The 20,032-nt window shown below is 41.3% G+C and overlaps 1 protein-coding gene across 1 annotated transcript; it reads left to right on the forward strand.

The window, feature by feature from the left end:
* The first annotated feature begins 1,662 nt into the window (after nucleotides 1–1,662).
* On the forward strand, nucleotides 1,663–19,451 carry tuba8l2 (tubulin, alpha 8 like 2). Its single transcript, XM_060898451.1, has 4 exons — nucleotides 1,663–1,754; nucleotides 12,689–12,911; nucleotides 17,797–17,945; nucleotides 18,306–19,451. Exons 1-4 carry the CDS (start codon nucleotides 1,752–1,754, stop codon nucleotides 19,275–19,277), a joined length of 1,347 nt encoding a protein of 448 aa, XP_060754434.1. The 5' UTR covers nucleotides 1,663–1,751; the 3' UTR covers nucleotides 19,278–19,451.
* The last annotated feature ends 581 nt before the right edge of the window (nucleotides 19,452–20,032 follow it).

Here is a 20,032-nt window from a genome sequence, read left to right on the forward strand (position 1 = left end):
CCGGTTTTTTTGATCATCGCCTTTTTCCTGACCACGATTTGTCTAGCCCTCGTTACTGTTTTGGATCTCTCGGTATTGACCTGGCCTGGCTTTTGTACACTGTCTTTTGTCATTGTTCTGATTAAAACCTTGGGTTTATTCACAATCCATGAGCGTCTGGTTTGTCACAGCCATGTTATAGTATTAAGTGTATAAATTAACATACTTTTCAGAAGTTGGACATTTCTGTATTGTAAATCTTTTTTGATTGATCTTAGGAAATGTTCTAATAATTTGCGATACTGGATTTCTGATTTTCATCAGCTATAAGCCATAATCATCAAAGTTAAAACAAAAAAGGCTTGAAATGTTTCACTTTATATTTAATGAATATAGAATCTATGAAAGTTTACCTTTTTGAATTAAATTACAAAAAAAATAACTTTTTCACGATGTTCTAGCGGGGCGGCACGGTGGTGTAGTGGTTAGCGCTGTCGCCTCACAGTAAGAAGGTCTGGGTTCGAGCCCCGTGGCCGGCGAGGGCCTTTCTGTGTGGAGTTTGCATGTTCTCCCCGTGTCTGTGTGGGTTTCCCCCAAAGACATGCAGGTTAGGCTAACTGGTGACTCTAAATTGACCGTGAATGTGAATGGTTGTCTGTGTCTATGTGTCAGCCCTGTGATGACCTGGCGACTTGTCCAGGGTGTACCCCGCCTTTCGCCCATAGTCAGCTGGGATAGGCTCCAGCTTGCCTGCGACCCTGTAGAACAGGATAAAGCGGCTACAGATAATGAGTATAACATGACTTCAGCATGACATGACATAGTTCTGCAGGAAGCAAAACTGGATCTTTGTAAAGGGATTGTAATAGAAAATGACTGCCACTAGAGGGCAGTAAAGTCGTACATATGTAGGACTCATTTCTGCCAACTCATTTCCCTGTATCACATGGTGCACTCCTAAACTGTCCTAAATTGAATCCTAAATTGTTTCAGACTGCACATATAAATCACTAGATTTAAATCACTACGGTTTGTATACCTTTGTAGGGCGTGTGGACACAAATTGTTGTCTATTAGAAAGAGAAAACGATTCGTTCTTATACGAGATGAATATATAGTCCACTATGTAGGGTGGAAAAACTATTAATTTGTACTCTATGCATACCCAGTGCACTTCATTAGGCAAAATACTTTATACGCAATACATACAGAAATGCACTATATAGGGGACAATCTACACTCTCGTGCACTACTGAGGTGTATATACAGTATAAATCATAGAGGCTGTTATTATATGCACTGAACTAAGATATGTATTTATATCAAAAGAAATCATCAATAAGAGTCAATAAGTGCTCCATATTTTTGTTTTGCTTCTTTCATATTTCCATTAGTAATAGAATTAGTGCAAAAAATATTGAGATCATATCCAAACTAACGAATTAATAAGGAACTTACAACACAATCTGACATTTGTTGTTGTTATTTATCTTCATTTCTGTGAAGATAAATTATAGGAAGAAATAAATAATTTAAAAATAATAATGATTAGTTAATAAGAAATAATAATAATAACAATAATAATAAGAAGAAATTAACAGGAAGAAATATGCTTATAAAATTAGTTTTTGTTTTGAAGGTGTTCCTGGCTCCTCCTTTCCTGTGTGCGTGTGTGTGTGTGTGTATAAAAGGCAGGACGTGTCTGCAGCAGATGTTCGTGTCTCACTCCATTACCCCATTACAGGTACACAGTGAGAGAACACAAGAGCAAAATGGTGAGTACAAACTTTACAGAAAAACATTTATTCAATATTCCTGAATATAAATAACAATAATTACTCAGACAGTGATAATCTGATGAAAATGTAAATTTAGCACTAATTTGAACTAACAACGTGATTTATTAAATTGACTATAGACTAAGCTACATGTGGAAACAATAACTTTGCTTATTTATTTATTTAGCTTTGTTTCAAACGATAATTACGCCATAATTACTTATTACGCAAAACCCTCGCGCCAGATATATACTCGTGTCCGCCGAGGAGCGGTTTGCGCATGCGCAGAAAAGGGCGGCTGGGCTCTGGGCGCTCATTTGCAATATTTCAAACATCACCATATTATTTACAAATCAAACGTGTTACGTCAGAGCTGAGGGAGTTTGACTTTTTTTTTTTTTTGGTTGTGTGTTTGGTGGCCTGTTTACTTGACAGATGATTATTAGGTGGGGTTTACATTAGAGCGGATCATCAGATTAACGTTTTTAAAAACGATTCGCATACACGGAGACGCTAATCACATGACTAATTCGGCACGTAAGTTGAGAAATGTGTCAGTGCGGCTCATCGCTTCCTCCTCAGCGGCTGCGCTCCAAATCACTCCGCCCTGAACAGCGAGTGCCCTCTGGAGGGTGCGCACTCCGGCCCTGCGCAGCTCACAGAGCGCGCGAGTGTAGTGTAGTGCACGAGCAGTGATTCGGGACTGAGCCGCTGTGCGCAAGTCACTTACCACTTGCAAGTGGAAGGATGGCAAGCCTAAAGACCATCATAACTACACAATGGGCAGTATTTGCATCAGTATTTGCAGTATTTTCATACTTTTATACTCTTTAATGAAAGGTGATACAAGGCGGAAGTCCGCGCTGTTTTTCAGCAGTCGCGTCACATGACCGACGCCAGCGAATCAGGAAGGTGGATGTCACAGTGACGTTGTCCAATGACGACGCCAGCTAGAGCTCAGCACAGCGTATCCGCGTATTCTCACTCACTACGTTTACATGCACGTCCAAATCGAGCTGCTGTCGGTAATCGAGCAAAGGGTCCCAGCAGGGGTGCCAGAGAAATCCAATCCTACATGCACAAGTGAAATCGGGCTATTGTGCAAGGTGCATTGTGCACCCGAGCCACACGTGGCGCTACACGCCCCATCGTGTTGGTACACTTCCGGTTGTCGTCATGAAGAAGAGCTTAATAGTGTTGCCAGATACTGCTGACGTTTTCCAGCCCAAAACATGTTCAAATCCGCTAAAATGCACTTAAAACCCCCAATCTGGCAACACTAGCAGTTCCGTGCTCAAGCTGTTAGGCTTGCTCTAACAGACTGTATGGCTACAAACTGCCCGGCGCAGACCACTGTTTTGTAAGACAACTTATTTTGCACAATATTTTTCTAAAGTCCATTTTTTGCTTACAAAAAAAAAAATATATATATATATATTTTTTTTTTTTTTGCTTACAATTTAACTTATGTCTTAATAAACACACAAAAAGTTAAATTGTTTTGTTTTTATTGACATTCTTCAGATGTTGGACATATATACACACAAATACAATGACTTGTTTATGTACACAATTCACAGCTATGCAACAGCTGTACAGATGTATTTGGTGATACAGTAAGTGAGCTAAATTTTAACAGTGCAAACAATGCCACAAAAAGAAAAGATTCATGCCGTTGTCATGATTCGTTGTCATGCTGACCGAGGCTGTTGTGTTTCCCGCTTGTGGTCTCGTCACTCGTCACTTCCGGAAGTAGCTCGACAACTAGCTCGATAGGGTATACATGCACAACGTAGCTCGGCAGAAATCGCATAAACTAGGTCGTGTAGCTCGAGTCCGAGAAATCAAGTTTGGTTCAATTTCAGCCGAATTAAGGTGTATACATGGCATTTTGAACTTCAATTTCAGTCGAGCAACAGCAGAAATTCGATTCTCTCTATGTGCATGTAAACGTAGTGAATGTTTACACAGCACCGGACCAGACACGATCTGGATTACGTGGACCCTGGCGGATTCCCGTTTCCCGGCGTTTTAATGTAAACGGACAGTGCATCTGCGAAGAAAACGAGACAGATACGGTCTAATGTAAACTTGGCCTTAATGTCGTTCTGTTTTACTGGTGATCAATTAGTTTTCTCTTAGTAATTACTGGTAATTAGTGATTTAATGTTTTGTTTTTTTAACAGTGAGCAATGATTGGTCATGTTCAGTCGTGAACAGCGATTGTTTTTCAGAATGGTTTGTTAATTGGGGTATTTTTAATGGTGATCAATGAATGGTTATTTTTCAGTAATGGTCAGTGATTGGTTGGCTCTCAACTGACGATGAATGATTTTTTTTTTTTTTGGGGGGGGGTTTTAGAGATTTTTCAGAGATTATAATGCTCAATGATTGGTTAGCTTTCAGTGGTGATCAGTGATTAATCATTTTTCAGTCATGATCGTTGGTTGTTTTACAGACTGGGTCACTGACCTGCTGTTTTTATGGTAGCCAATAATTAGTTTTTGGAGTTGATCAATGATGGGCCATTGTTCAGTCTTGATCCATTGTTGGCTGGCTGTTTTTAGTGTTGCTCAGTGATTGGCTCATTATCAGTGATCTGTATTTGGTTATTTTTCAGTGATTTGTGGTTGGTGGTTTTTTAGCAGTGATCCATTGATTAGTGGACAGTGATTGGTTGTTTTTCATAATGGGACACTTTTCAATGGTGGCCAACGATTAGTCATTTTCAGTAGTTATTTCTTTTGCAGGGGTGACCACTATTCAATGTGTGAGGTTTTTTTTTTTTTTAGTAACACGGTTCTCATCCAGTCATTCTAACACAAATTCACTTGAGTAGGTCAGAGAGTCAGACTCGGATTGCTTCCTATTTGGCACACCATGTTCAAGCTATGATTTCACAATATAATGTACTTATGAGCCAAACACAAAGGATCCAAAATGTCTTCCTTTGTGCAACTCCTGAAATAAAACCAACTGACAAACAACATGAAGAGAACTGATTGTTACTGCAGTCAGAAATGATCTCCTCTTTAGTGCTCCTGTCTGTATATCCTCATTAAGGCCTGAGCTGTGTGATTAGTGGGTGTGTTTGTTAGCTTTACAACTTCCTGTTTAACCACTTTGTGACCAGTTGTTCTTCCAGTCATTTTTACAGCTTTATGAATAGTTGTCTGTGCGTGTAAAAAGAAAAATCAAAATTGGAAGGCTGACCTATGAAAGCTGTACTGGACACTTAGACACACACAAAACACACACTAGATTTTTTTGAAGTAGCATTTGTCGTCTTAAATCCTGAGAAGTGACACACAGAGGCTTGTGTGGTTACACTGACTATAAAAGACAAACGTTTCTCACAACTTTTTCAAGCCAGATGTCATTTTTCTTCCCACCACCCCCACTACCACCACCATCATAGTGAAGGAAGTCATTTGGAAGTCATGTTTGTGTAAGTGGAGTTTAATGTCGCCAACAGCTGTTTCTTTAGTTTGCTTGTTCAAGCAATGAATAACCACTAATAAGCATATACACAAACTACTTTATATTCATCTTTAGTAACTGTGTTTATCCTGGTCAGAGTCTCATTGTCTAAGTGACTTTGTTAATATTTTATGAAATAGTACCAACTTTGTTTGATAGATAGTATCTTGGGCAGGCTGAGCAATAAGCCATAACCTAATGGTTAGAGAAGCAGATTTGGGACCAAATGGTTGCTGGTTCAATTCCCTGGACCAGCAGGAATGGCTGAAATGCCCTTGAGCAAGGCACTTAACCCCCAACTGCTCCCTGGGCTGCTCTGAGTATGTTTTACATTGCTCTGGATAAGAGTGTCTGCTAAATGCCTTGGATGTAATATAATGTAATAACCAGGATAAAAATCTTTGTGAGGTCCACATTGCAGAAATGCCGAATGTGTACTACATCAATTTCTAATCTTTGTTATCTTTCTATTTTTCCATAAATTGCTCTGACTCAAGTTACACCTTTTAATTTTAATAAGTTCAATATTTTGGTTAGCAGCCACCCTAGTGTTTATGGATTGCCAACTAAAGGACTCAATATACAGTTAGGTCCATATATATTTGGACACTGACACAAATTTTGTTTTTTTACCTGTTTACTGAAACATATTCAAGTTATAGTTACATAATGGAAATGGACATAAAGTCCAGACTTTCAGCTCTCATTTGAGGGTATCCACATGAAAATTGGATGAAGGGTTTAGGAGTTTCAGCTCCTTAACATGTGCCACCCTGTTTTTATAGGGACCAAAAGTAATTGGACAGTTGACTCAAAGGCTATTTCATGGGCAGGTGTGGGAAATTCCTTCATTATGCCATTCTCAATTAAGCAGATAAAAGGCCTGGAGTTGATTTGAGGTGTGGTGCTTGCATTTGGAAGATTTTGTTGTGAAGAAAACATGCGGTCAAAGGAGCTCTCCATGCAGGTGAAACAAGCCATCCTTAAGCTGTGAAAACGGGAAAAAAACATCCAAGAAATTGCTACAATATTAAGAGTGGCAAAATCTACAGTTTGGTACATCCTGAGAAAGAAAGAAAGCACTGGTGAACTCATCAATGCAAAAAGACCTGGATGCCCACAGAAGACAACAGTGGTGGATGATCGCAGAATAATTTCCATGGTGAAGAGAAACCCCTTCACAACAGCCAACCAAGTGAACAACACTCTCCAGGAGGTAGGCGTATCAATATCCAAATCTACCATAAAGAGAAGACTGCACGAAAGTAAATACAGAGGGTTCACTGCACGGTGCAAGCCACTCATCAGCCTCAAGAATAAAAAGGCTAGATTGGACTTTGCTAAAAAACATCTAAAAAAGCCAGCACAGTTCTGGAAGAATATTCTTTGGACAGATGAAACCAAGATCAACCTCGACCAGAATGATGGAAAGAAAAAAAAGTATGGCAAAGGTGTGGTACAGCTCATGATCCAAAGCATACCACATCATCTGTAAAACATGGCAGAGACAGTGTGATGGCTTGGGCATGCATGTCTGCCAGTGGCACTGGGTCACTAGTGTTTATTGATGTGACACAGGACAGAAGCAGCCGGATGAATTCTGAGGTATTCAGAGACCTACTGTGTGCTCAAATCCAGCCAAATGCAGCCAAACTGATTGGTCGGCGTTTCATAATACAGATGGACAATGACCCAAAACATAAAGCCAAAGCAACCCAGGAGTTTATTAAAGCAAAGAAGTGGAATATTCTTGAATGGCCAAGTCAGTCACCTGATCTCAACCCAATTGAGCATGCATTTCACTTGTTAAAGACTAAACAAACAGCAACTGAAAACCGCTGCAGTAAAGGCCTGGCAGAGCTTTTAAAAGGAGGAAACACAGCGTCTAGTGAGGTCCATGAGTTCAAGACTTCAGGCAGTCATTCCCAACAAAGGGTTTTCAACCAAGTATTAGAAATGAACATTTTATTTACAATTATTTAATTTGTCCAATTACTTTTGAGCCCCTGAAATGAAGGGATTGTGTTTAAAAAATGCTTTAGTTCCTCACATTTTTGTGCAATCATTTTGTTCAACACACTGAATTAAAGCTGAAAGTCTGAACTTCAACTGCATCTGAATTGTTTTGTTCAAAATTCATTGTGGTAATGTACAGAACCAAAATTAGAAAAATGTTGTCTCTGTTCAAATATTTATGGACCTAACTGTATTTCATGTGGAGGTGACATCTGACTGGTTTCAACAAATAATGACATAGCAAATGGATATTGTGTGGAAGCTTTTGTCACCATGTCATGCGCATGGCAGCTGGACAAACTCTGCAGACAAACATGCTACGTGATCAAGCCTTTGATTTGGCAAGTGAGGCATGCCAAAGTTGATTCATTCCAAGATGGCTGACCTTAAGAAGTTGCAATGTTTTTCCTGGAGTTATGAAATTGTCATGAAATTTTGATAGCACCACCTACAGTACTGGAGACCTTGTACACAATGGCTAATACGAAGCAGCAGAGAGTATGCGAGCTAGTAAATTTGCAGCAGTCGTTTGGTCTTCACACAACCCTCACAGACATTTTCTCAGCATTGTTTTCTTAGGCCTTGTGGAGCTTGCACCCTAACATGATCAGCTGGCTAGCAAGCTGGTTTGATTAGCAATGTTGCTCAGTTCTTATGATTTTAGTTCACTGCTGAATTTGCACATAGTAAGCTAAGTTTTGCCACCACATTATCAGGGCTTTGCTGTTTCATATCGAATTTGACAAGTGGAGAGGTAAACATTAGCAAGTTACACCCATGTGGTTGGGTCCAATCAAAAGCAATAACTGGGTTAGTAGGATTAAGAAATAAACAGTAGTCTATGTAGAGAGAGAGAGTGTGTGTGCTGGAGTCATTATTTCCTCCCCCATGTAGTGCACTTGTGTGTAAGGGTTTTGTGTGTGTGTGTGAATAAACCCTTATAGAAATTGTTTTTCATATATAATTAGAAAAGACATGGGGAAAAAAGAGAATGCATGTTTAGATTGTCAGTGGGAAGTTAATCATTGACTAATTCTGGTGTTTACTGTGCCAATAAAGTATAACAGTCTGCCCACATTAACCAATAAAGAAAGAGTGTGAGCTACTCTTACATATATAACTAGCAGATATAGTACCTGGACATTGGATCTAACATTTATGACCTTAAAAAAAGTAATTTTTTGTGGAAGCCGGTCAAATGTCTTCCCTGGAAGCTGTATGCTGGGGTCTTAATGGTCTTACTCAGGCACTGATAAGGTTCTGGCACCTCATCTGGATCTGGAGCCAGTTCTTAGCTGGCAAAATCAGTTTGGTTCTAGTACCAGCTTTTACTGTAGGTCTTGAAATGAAGATGAGTGACATTTAAAGGGTTACACCAAGAACATGAGAAACCAGAGTTATTTCGATGACAAAACAAACAAAAAATTTTGCCATCTTGAATCAATGGTATGGGGAATGAAACAACCATTTTGTGAGTGATTAAACTGAATACAAGCTGCTTACCGTAGCTATATCGCTTATTTGTGATGTGTGGAGATGTTGAAGGATTTGACTTTGGTAAAATATCTTCTCAAAGCTAGAAGATTTGGGGCATAGATGTATATTGCTAATGATTTCCAGAACAATTGGTAAGAAACATCATTCATAACATGTTTGGTTAATGGTCCAGCTCTCAAACTGGAAATGGGTTCACTCAAGTGTTCTTTGATCAAGATAAGACTTCTTAGCTTTTCAAACTAGTTCAATTTGGAATCCTTAACATGACAATCACACAGTTGTAGTATTCTGTATCAAGGGCAGCATTCCCTAAGGATTCCTAAAGAGGGACAAACCAAAGAATGCTTCACACTTATCATTTTAATTTGTATTATAGCGTAGTCTTTTTACTGGTGCCCTGGATAAAATCAAACGAACAAGCAAACTCCTTATGAGCCAGAAAGAGAAGACTTTATATTATTAAACACTGAAACTCTGGAAAGGTCTTGTGATGTGGAGTCCTTAGTTTTGAGGAAATCACCTTTTCAAAATCAAAAGTACAAGCCACAGCTAGTATACTCACGCAAATCAGCTGCTGTGGACGAAACAAAGTCAAGACTCAATGCAAATAACCAATGAGCAATAGAAGGGACAGGCTCTAATGCTTTCCGTGACAGTATTATGAAGTATCCATGATAATCTGTGGTGTGTTGATTGTTTTAGTCTCATACAGTGGTGCTTGAAAGTTTGTGAACCCTTTAGAATTTTCTATATTTCTGCATAAATATGACCTAAAACATCAGATTTTCACACAAGTCTTAAAAATAGATAAAGAGAACCCAGTTAAACAAATGAGACAAAAATATTACACTTGATCATTTATTTATTGAGGAAAATGATCCAATATTACATATCTGTGAGTGGCAAAAGTATGTGAACCTCTAGGATTAGTAGTTCATTTGAAGGTGAAAATAGGGTCAGGTGTTTTCAATCAATGGGATGACAAGGTGTGAGTGGGCACCCTGTTTTATTTAAAAAACAGGGATCTATCAAAGTCTGATCTTCACAACACATTTGTGGAAGTGTATCATGAAACGAACAAAGGAGATTTCTGAGGACCTCAGAAAAAGCATTGTTGATGTTCATCAGACTGGAAAAGGTTACAAAACCATCTCTAAAGAGTTTGGACTCCACCAATCCACAGTCAGACAGATTGTGTACAAATGGATGAAATTCAAGACCATTGTTACCCTCCCCAAGAGTGGTCGACCAACAAAGATCACTCCAAGAGCAAGGCGTGTAATAGTCGGCGAGGTCACAAAGTACCCCAGGGTAACTTTTAAGCGACTGAAGGCCTCTCTCACATTGGCTAATGTTCATGAGTCCACCACCAGGAGAACACAGAACAACAATGGTGTGCATGGCAGGGTTGCAAGGAGAAAGCCACCGCTCTCCAAAAAGAGCAATGCTGCTCGTCTGCAGTTTGCTAAAGATCACATAAACAAGCCAGAAGGCTATTGGAAAAATGTTTTGTGGACGGATGACACCAAAATAGAACTTTTTGGTTTAAATGAGAAGCGTCATGTTTGGAGAAAGGAAAACGCTGCATTCCAGCATAAGAACCTTATCCCATCTGTGAAACATGGTGGTGGTAGTATCATGTTTTGGACCTGTTTTGCTGCATCTAGGCCAGGATGGCTTGCCATCATCGATGGAACAATTAATTCTGAATTATACCAGCGAATTCTAAAGGAAAATGTCAGGACATCTGTCCATGAACTGAATCTCAAGAGAAGGTGGGTCATGCAGCAAGACAATGACCCTAAGCACACAAGTCGTTCTACCAAAGAATGGTTAAAGAAGAATAAAGTTAATGTTTTGGAATGGCCAACTCAAAGTCCTGACCTTAATTCAATCGAAATGGACCTGAAATGAGCAGTTCATGTGAGGAAACCAACCAACATCCCAGAGTTGAAGCTGTTCTGTATGGAGGAATGGGCTAAAATTCCTCCAGACTGGTATGCAGGACTGATCAACAGTTACCGGAAACATTTATTTGCAGTTATTGCTGCACAAGGGGGTCACACCAGATACTGAAAGCAAAGGTTCACATACTTTTGCCACTCACAGATATGTAATATTGGCTCATTTTCCTCAATAAATAAATGACCAAATATAATATTTTTGTCTTATTTATTTGTTTAACTGGGTTCTCTTTATCTACTTTTAGGACTTGTGTGAAAATCTGATGTTTTAGGTCATATTTATGCAGCAATATAGAAAATTCTAAAGGGTTCACAAACTTTTAAGCACCACTGTATGACATAATGGGTGACACTGAAAAAGCAGTTCAGGATCGTTACTGCATAAAAGTTTGATGCTAACAAATGGCTTAGCACTAGTAAAGGTGGAGAAGGTGCTGTATATGAGAAAATGGATAGTTATAGCATGTTATAAATAGCTTCCTGACCAAACTAGGCTGTTCCCAAGTGCCTGACTTGATCTTCCCCAGTAACACACCGCTGCAGGGGGCAGGAGGGTAAAAATAGAGGATGACCCGGATGAAATGAGAAGCTGACTCAGAGACGAACACAGGCACTGTTTTGAGAACGTTGTTAAAGTGGGACAACTCTCTGGAGCACCGTCCCAGATTCCCAAATCATTACTAGGCTTTTAGGATTCTTTTTTAATCATAAAACATGACGTTATGTCTGATGCGTTTGATTTTAAAGTGGTGTATGTATACGTGTAGGATAATGTGCTAGCATAGCATTCAAATTCGAAGCACATGTTGACTAAGCTTCTGAAAAATGCTAGCTTGAATTGTGAAACCATTTTTAGCATTGCAAAGACCCATTAAAACCCAGGATATACTTTTATACTTTGTTTCACTTTTACACCACAATTCCAAAGTCTGTAGGTAACATGTAGGTCACATACAGTATATTTACAATTATAGTAATGGATTTATGGATTTAAATGTTTTATTTACTCTGTTTCCCCATCATAACTAGCAACTTCTTAAATTATTTTCTTTTATTTTGTTGTGGGTTCTGGATTTGTCCTTCTGGTAAAACTCTCAATGGTTCTATGTTTAAACCAATTAGCCAGAACCTTGAAGGAACCAATTTTTCCAAAGATTACACATATTGTCTGTACATATTCATTCTTCATAATACTAATGTCACAATATGTATCATTTCACATTATAGTCATTATAAATGTGTTTTTCCACATAAATACTGTAAATAAATAAATAAATAAATACTCCATCAATGTTTTAGTCATCTGGGAAATTCAACTGGTTGTTTTTAAACCTCATGCCCATTTGCAGTTCGCTCCCTTTTTCTCAAGGGCATGCTGAACATTCCATGTAAGGGCGTAGACTAGTAATGCTTCATCTCTCACCCAAACCTGCTGAGACAGATTTTCACAGTTTTGGCCTTGCGGGCTTGGCAGATAAACCAAACTGGAACTCCTTCTCCTCTGTATGTGTAAACGTAGTTAGCAAAACTTCACAGAGCAATGACTGTTCAGCAGCCTCGATTTTCAAAACAATCCACAACTTGAAGCCTGTGTGGAATTCAGAGGCTTTAAAATGGTGGATGGTGGTTTTGCAACCCGGTTGGAAAGTGTGTGTGTGTGTGTGTGTGTGTTTGCTCTGCCCAGTGTCCTTAACCTAAACTGTCACCTGCAAATGTCAGTCATGTTGTGAAACTCCTCAGAGAGACTCGAATAACTCGTTTCTGCCACCTGGTGGTAAAATTAAAATTAAAAAAAGCATGCCAAAATTAAAAAATGCCCATCAAGAAAGAGCACTGTGCGCGCGCACACCTGTCAAGCGTGCAGTGCAAATTTGCAAAAAGAAGTCCTGTGTATTTCTCCAGAAGTTTATAATCTAATCATGTCTTGCTAGTATCGTGCGAATGACACCAGTTGCCTTTTTTCTTGCCCCTTAGCGTGAGTGCATCTCTGTCCACGTTGGCCAGGCCGGTGTTCAAATGGGAAACACCTGCTGGGAGCTATACTGTCTGGAGCATGGCATCCAGCCTGATGGTCAGATGCCAAGCCAGAAGCCTGTTGGTGGCCATGATGACTCCTTCACCACCTTCTTCAGTGAGACTGGAGCTGGAAAATATGTACCTCGTGCCATCTTTGTGGACCTGGAGCCAACTGTTATTGGTAAATTAGGTCTTATCTTGGATTGGAAACACAGCATACCAAATTTTTACCCCAAATTTGCCCTCGGGGATCGATACATCCATCAATCAATCATATGGGACTGTTAAGATGCAAGCAGATATTTTAATAGTACATAAAAATAAATTGTGGAATAAGATAATCCTCTGCATATTTGTCCATCAATATCCTACAGTGGCATGCAAATGTTTGGGCACCCTTGCTGAAAATGTCTGTTACTGTGAATAGTTAAGTGAGCAAAAGATGAACTGATCACCAAAAGGCATAAAGGTAAAGATGAGACATTTCTTTTCAGCGTTTTATGCAGGATTTGTGTATTATTTTTGTTTTGTACAATTGAAGAGTGAAAAAAGAAAAGGAACACCATGTGAAAGTTTGGGCACCCCAATACATTTGAGTTCTCAGGTAACTTTTACCAAGGTTCCAGACCTTAATTAGCTTATTGAGCTGTGGCTTGTTCAAATTCTTCGTTAGGAAAGGTCAGATGATGCAGATTTCAAAGCTGTATAAATTCTCTGACTCCTCAAACTTGTCCCTAAAATCAACAGCCATGGGCTCCTCTAAGCAACTCCCTCACATTCTGAATAATAAAATAATTGATGCTCACAAAGCAGGAGAAGGCTACAAGAACATAGCAAAGTGTTTTCAGGTAGCCGTTTCCTCAGATCGTAATGTTATTAAGAAATGGCAGTTAACAGAAACAGTGAAGATCAAGGTGAGGTCTGGAAGATGAAGAAAACTTTCTGAAAGAACTGCTCATTGGATTGCTAGAAAGGCAAATAAAAACCCGTTTGACTGCAAAAGACCTTCAGAAAGATTTAGCAGACCCTGGAATGGTGGTGCACTGTTCTACTATGCAGCGACACCTGAACAAATATGACCTTCATGAGAGAGTCATCAGAAGAAAACCTTTCCTGCGTCCTAGCAGGGCTTTCCACAAGCGCCGGCTGCCAGCCATACAACCGACTACACAATTAAGTCCAGCCGGCTACTTTAATGACTATTTTTGTAGCCCACAGGCTCTAAATATTAATTTTCGATTTTAATAAAATTAAATGTTTATCTAACGGACTGACAATAATGTCAAACTGAACCGCACTCATTTAAGTTGTGATTCGCGCTGTTTGTACCGATAATAACCACAAATTCCCCGCCAACTTCGTTGATCAAGGGAGAGTAACTCATCCGCGGCCCCAACATGTGTGCGCGTGCACTCGGCGGAGGCAGTAGTGTGTCGGAGGGAACAGAAGCAGAGATAACGCTTATTGTGTCTCCGGTAAACCAGTCTTCTCTCGTTCAATTACGTGCTGGCATCAAAAGACACCGTTGGTTGTAAATGAAACCAAACTGAGTCGTTGGAGTGTATTTTCATACACAAATGGAGAAATGTTCGCTGAGTGTTTGTGTAGCCCCACTGCAGACCGTTGTCGTTGTTAATTCATAGCATGCTCAGCTGCGTGAATGTGTCATGCACTGAAAATAGATTTACAAGCCAGGAACGCCTCATGATGCAATACGCAAGAAAAGAGAAGATTTACTGCCATTTTACTTTGTATTTGAGTAAAGTGAATAAATAAATGGTCTGTGGAAAATACATTTAATCCTGGGAACTGCGCGCGCAGGAGTTTATTTTGTGTTTACTCCCGATCAACTCTGGAGAAATTCAGGCTTTATAATGGGTGTCTATGGCGTTACACACCAGTGGAGCTCGTTAAGTTAGAGTGTAGAGAGCTTGAAAAAGTAGCTCAAACTTTCTCATTTAAACTGTGTTTTCAGCCACAAATTTCACTCTACAGACATAATTTTCTCAAAAGTGGCAGTCACACTTGTCTTGATTCACACAATGTGTCTACCTAAACGATAGGATTTACAGTTTTTGAATGAGAAGCCTGAAAGTAAGGAGAGGACGGGCGCGCTGCCCCATTGACTCCCATTATAATCCTGACAGCGATTTTACTACAAAATCACTTGTTTTCAACTCACTCTATTGTCCACATTTTTTACACTAGAGACAAAAAAATTACATCAATGTGTTCATGAGAGCCTTGTAGCGCTCAATGTGCAAGAATTTTGTGAATAGCTCCTTTCGTTTCCGTGTAAATCACCGTTGTTCGAGGAGAAGGAACTCTGAGAAAAAGCGCTCTTTGCTTGTCATATTGTGTCTCTTCCCTGCACCTGAGCACCGTTACCAAGGCGCCGAGCTCCACTCAGGGAGCAGAGAGGGGAGGGGCTGCTCTCTCTCTCTCTCAAACACACACAGGCTCATAGCATCGTAGCCTCATAGCCTGCGATAGCGGCTGCTACGCACACTGCATCACTCTCACCATTTCTCATTCTCATCTCATTATCTCTAGCCGCTTTATCCTGTCCTACAGGGTCGCAGGCAAGCTGGAGCCTATCCCAGCTGACTACGGGCGAAAGGCGGGGTACACCCTGGACAAGTCGCCAGGTCATCACAGGGCTGACACATAGACATAGACAACCATTCACACTCACACCTACGGTCAATTTAGAGTCACCAGTTAACCTAACCTGCATGTCTTTGGACTGTGGGGGAAACCGGAGCACCCGGAGGAAACCCACGCGGACACGGGGAGAACATGCAAACTCCGCACAGAAAGGCCCTCGCCGGCCACGGGGCTCGAACCCGGACCTTCTTGCTGTGAGGCGACAGCACTAACCACTACACCACCGTGCCGCCCCACTCTCTCACGATTTCCCACAGGGGAATTGTCATCTCTAGTTTTGTGTTTACTCTCCCCCCCCCGGCTGGCTACTTATTTGTCATGGCTGGCTAGTATGAGCCTTAGTGGAAAGCCCTGGTCCTAGCCACAAAATTCAGTGTCTGAAGTTTGCAAATGAACATCTAAGCAAGCCTGATGCATTTTGGAAACAAGTCCTGTGGACTGATGAAATCAAAATAGAACTTGTTGGCCACAATGTGCAAAGGTATGTTTGGAAAAAAAGGGTGCCAAATTCCAGGAAAAGAACACCTCTCCAACTCTGAAGCACCATCTGTAAAAAAGTTGAAGTTAAAAAGAGGATGGGTCCTTCAATAAGACGATGATCCAAAACACACCTCAAAATCTACAATGGAATACCTCAAGAGGCACAAGCTGAAGGTTTTGCCATGGCCCTCACAGTCCCCTGACCTAAACATCATTGAAAATCTGTGGATAGATCTCAAAAGAGCAGTGCATGCAAGACAGCCCAAGAAACTTGTAGAACTGGAAGCCTTTTGCGAGGACGAATGCGCGAAAATACCCCAGGTAAGAAGTGAAAGATTATTAGCTGGCTACAAAAAGTGTTTACAAGCTGTGATACTTGCCAAAGGGGGTGTTACTAAGTACTGACCATGTCAGGTGCCCAAACTTTTGCTTCAGGTCCTTTTCATTTTTTGGTATTTTAGGGCGTCATTTCACCGAGTACGATCTGGAAAAATTGCACGCGACTATGATCGCAGCTATGTTTCCCCGTAGTTGCGGGCAAAATCCGTGCGACCTAAACCCATTATTTTCTGTGTACGCTCTATGTTCGATGTTATCTCGTTCGACCTTCAATGTGTACGCTCTACCTGCGTCCTATATGCTCTGTAGACACTTTACATACGCTCTACTTGCGTCTATCCACTCGATCTGATGCAATCTTAACACGACCAAGGCTCGTTCTGTTCAACCAATCTGCGACATAGCGTTGATCTCTTGGCGATCTATCCTCGCAAGTGCGCGACCTCGGCTGATCAAGGCTCAATCTTGGCCGATCTAGCTACGTACGAGTTGCAACATACCCTCGATCAATACGATTTAGCCTGCAATATAAAGGTTCTAGCCTCGCTCTGTACGCTCAATTCTTGATTTTTCTAGACAGATTCTCGCCTGAGCTACGCACAAATTTGTCACGGTCACCCGGATTTGCGTGCGACCCACTACGACCGTATAAAAAGGCCCGGCGATCGGTGGCCGACCATCAGTTTTTGACCAGCCTCCGAAGGGACAACATGGACTCAATCGCTCTGCATCATGCTATGTTATGCGCCCTATTTATATGACATTCAGTAGGCGTAGCTTAATCGGATTAGGTGAAGGTAGGTCGCAACTTAAGCGATGGTCGAGCTTTATTGGTTGAAGTAGGTCGCACCTTAATCCTCTTTAGAATCCAATCGTGCCCATGGGAAGAATAGGGAGCGTACGGGTCTAGGGAAGGTCTGGGACAGGTTGCACAGAGCGAGGCTTGATTGCGAAAGAGTGAAGCTAGATCGCATTGATCGAGTGAGTGTCAAGGACGGGCTGAGCATGCGCGCAATCAGTTCTCGCTTGAGAAGACTGAGCATCGCTCATCCCCATTCTAGCCTCGATTGTCTCTTGACCAATGCGTCCTTTCCTCGACCTTGTTCGCTCTTTCGACGCTCTCTGTGCGACTTTTAGGTCGAGGCTCAGTTTTTTGACATGTCAAAAAACCGAGCTACGATCTCTTTGTCAGGGAGACCATTCCTTGACCACGTGCAACCACGGAAGACCAAGGCATGACCAACCCTCGGTCAACCGTCAACTGCGTACAACCTGCGGCGACCAAGCCACGCTCTGAGATCGCGGCTTGGTCTTCCAGGAAGATTTCTCGGTGAAATGACCCCCTTACACCTGTAAATGATGGAAATAAAAATGTAATCTTGCGGAAAATATTAAAGAAATGTGCCATCTTTACCCTTATGCCTTTTGGTGATCAGTTCATCTTCTGCTCACTTAACTATTCACAGTAACAGACATTTTCAGCAAGGGTGCCCAAACTTTTGTATGCCACTGTATTCAGGTTATATTTACAGCCAACGTGCAGGAAACTAAATTTACTTTATGGGAACTTTTTGTTTCAGATGAGGTCCGTACCGGTACCTACCGCCAGCTCTTCCACCCAGAGCAGCTGATCTCTGGCAAAGAGGATGCAGCTAATAATTATGCTCGTGGTCACTACACCATCGGCAAGGAGATCATTGACTCTGTCCTTGATCGCATCCGCAAACTGGTAAGATGGGGAAAAAATGATTACTCAAAGCTAAACTTTTTGTTTATTAGTAGTCATCAGTAGTCTTGTTGGCATTTTGGATGAATGTTTCCTTATCTCTATACATGAAAATCTCTAACAATGGTCAGTCAAGGCAACTGGACCATCTTTGTTCACCCAAGTAGCTTCATTCATTTTCCTGAAAGTTTAAATAAGTAGCAAGACATCCTCAATAGTCTATCTTGACAAATCCACTCAACCTTAAAAGTGAATAGTGCATTATTCTGGGATGTCTTATTAATTTTAATAAGGAGTATTTTCTGAAAATTTACATCTCCTAGCCTAGCATCAGTATTGCATCTGGTCACTTTTTCTGTACAGGCTGACCAGTGCACAGGTCTTCAGGGCTTCCTGGTCTTCCATAGCTTTGGAGGAGGCACTGGCTCTGGCTTCACTTCCCTCTTGATGGAGCGTCTCTCTGTAGACTTTGGCAAAAAATCCAAGCTGGAGTTTGCCATCTACCCTGCGCCACAGGTGTCCACTGCTGTGGTGGAGCCATACAACTCCATCCTGACCACCCACACCACACTTGAGCACTCTGATTGCGCCTTCATGGTGGACAACGAGGCCATCTACGACATCTGCCGCAGGAACCTGGATATCGAGCGCCCATCTTACACCAATCTCAACCGGCTCATAAGTCAGATTGTGTCCTCGATCACTGCTTCTTTGCGCTTCGATGGTGCCTTAAATGTCGACTTGACCGAGTTCCAGACCAACCTGGTACCATATCCCAGAATCCACTTTCCTCTTGCCACTTATGCACCGGTGATCTCTGCTGAAAAAGCTTACCATGAGCAGCTCTCAGTGGCCGAGATCACCAATTCCTGCTTTGAGCCAAGCAACCAAATGGTCAAGTGTGACCCAAGGCATGGCAAATACATGGCCTGTTGCCTTCTGTACCGTGGTGATGTAGTGCCCAAGGATGTCAATGTAGCCATTGCAGCTATTAAGACGAAGAGAAGCATCCAGTTCGTTGACTGGTGTCCCACTGGATTCAAGGTGGGAATCAACTATCAGCCACCCACTGTGGTGCCTGGAGGCGACTTGGCCAAGGTCCAAAGGGCTGTGTGCATGCTGAGCAACACTACAGCCATTGCCGAAGCTTGGGCTCGTCTGGACCACAAGTTCGACTTGATGTATGCCAAGCGGGCCTTTGTGCACTGGTATGTTGGTGAAGGCATGGAAGAGGGTGAGTTCTCTGAGGCCAGAGAAGATATGGCTGCCCTCGAGAAGGACTACGAAGAGGTTGGGATTGACTCTTTTGAGGAAGAGGAAGGAGAAGAATACTAAGATGGAAGCAACCTCTGGAAAGCCACCAACTTCCTACCATCATTACCAAAGAAAGCACAATGTCATATTGTCATAAAATATCAAAATACAGCTACCGTACTACATGTTGTTTGTCATTTGGTCAAATCTTTTTTTTTACCATAAGTGTGCAAATAAATATGAAATTAAAATAAAGCTGTAAATTGTTTCATTGGCTGTTTTATGTTATGTTCTCTTAAGCATATAGTATTCTATCCAAGACATCTTCAGTCATCATTCTAGTTAGACATGCACAGTGTACAATACCCCAGAATCCAGGGATGATTTTGCCTGGATATTTCAAACTACTGTATGACTCCTATATGATGAAATCCATGTCGGGTTTTCTCTGATTACGGCATTCACAAAAAAAAAACCTCCAGCTATGATCCAGATTCTTGCAAGAATTTACAAAGATATCTCCAGATTCTTGAGGTTTTGGCACAGTGAGGATCATGTGCACTGACTATGTGCAAATGTTTAATATTAGCATTGGGACAGCACGGTGGTGCAGTGGTTAGCACTGTTGCCTCACAGCAAGAAGATTCTGGGTTTGAACCTCACAGCCGATGGAGGGCCTTTCTTTGTGGAGTTTGCATGGTCTGCGTGGGTTTCCTCCAGGTGCTCCGGTTTCCCCCACGGTCCAAAGACATGTGGTTAGGTTAACTGGCTACTCTAAATTAGGTATAGCCCATAGGTGTGAATGTGTATGAATGGTTAGGTGGGAACTGCGCCAC

The sequence above is a fragment of the Neoarius graeffei genome, chromosome 18 (genome assembly GCF_027579695.1).
Source record: "Neoarius graeffei isolate fNeoGra1 chromosome 18, fNeoGra1.pri, whole genome shotgun sequence".
Classification (NCBI taxonomy): Eukaryota; Metazoa; Chordata; class Actinopteri; order Siluriformes; family Ariidae; genus Neoarius; species Neoarius graeffei.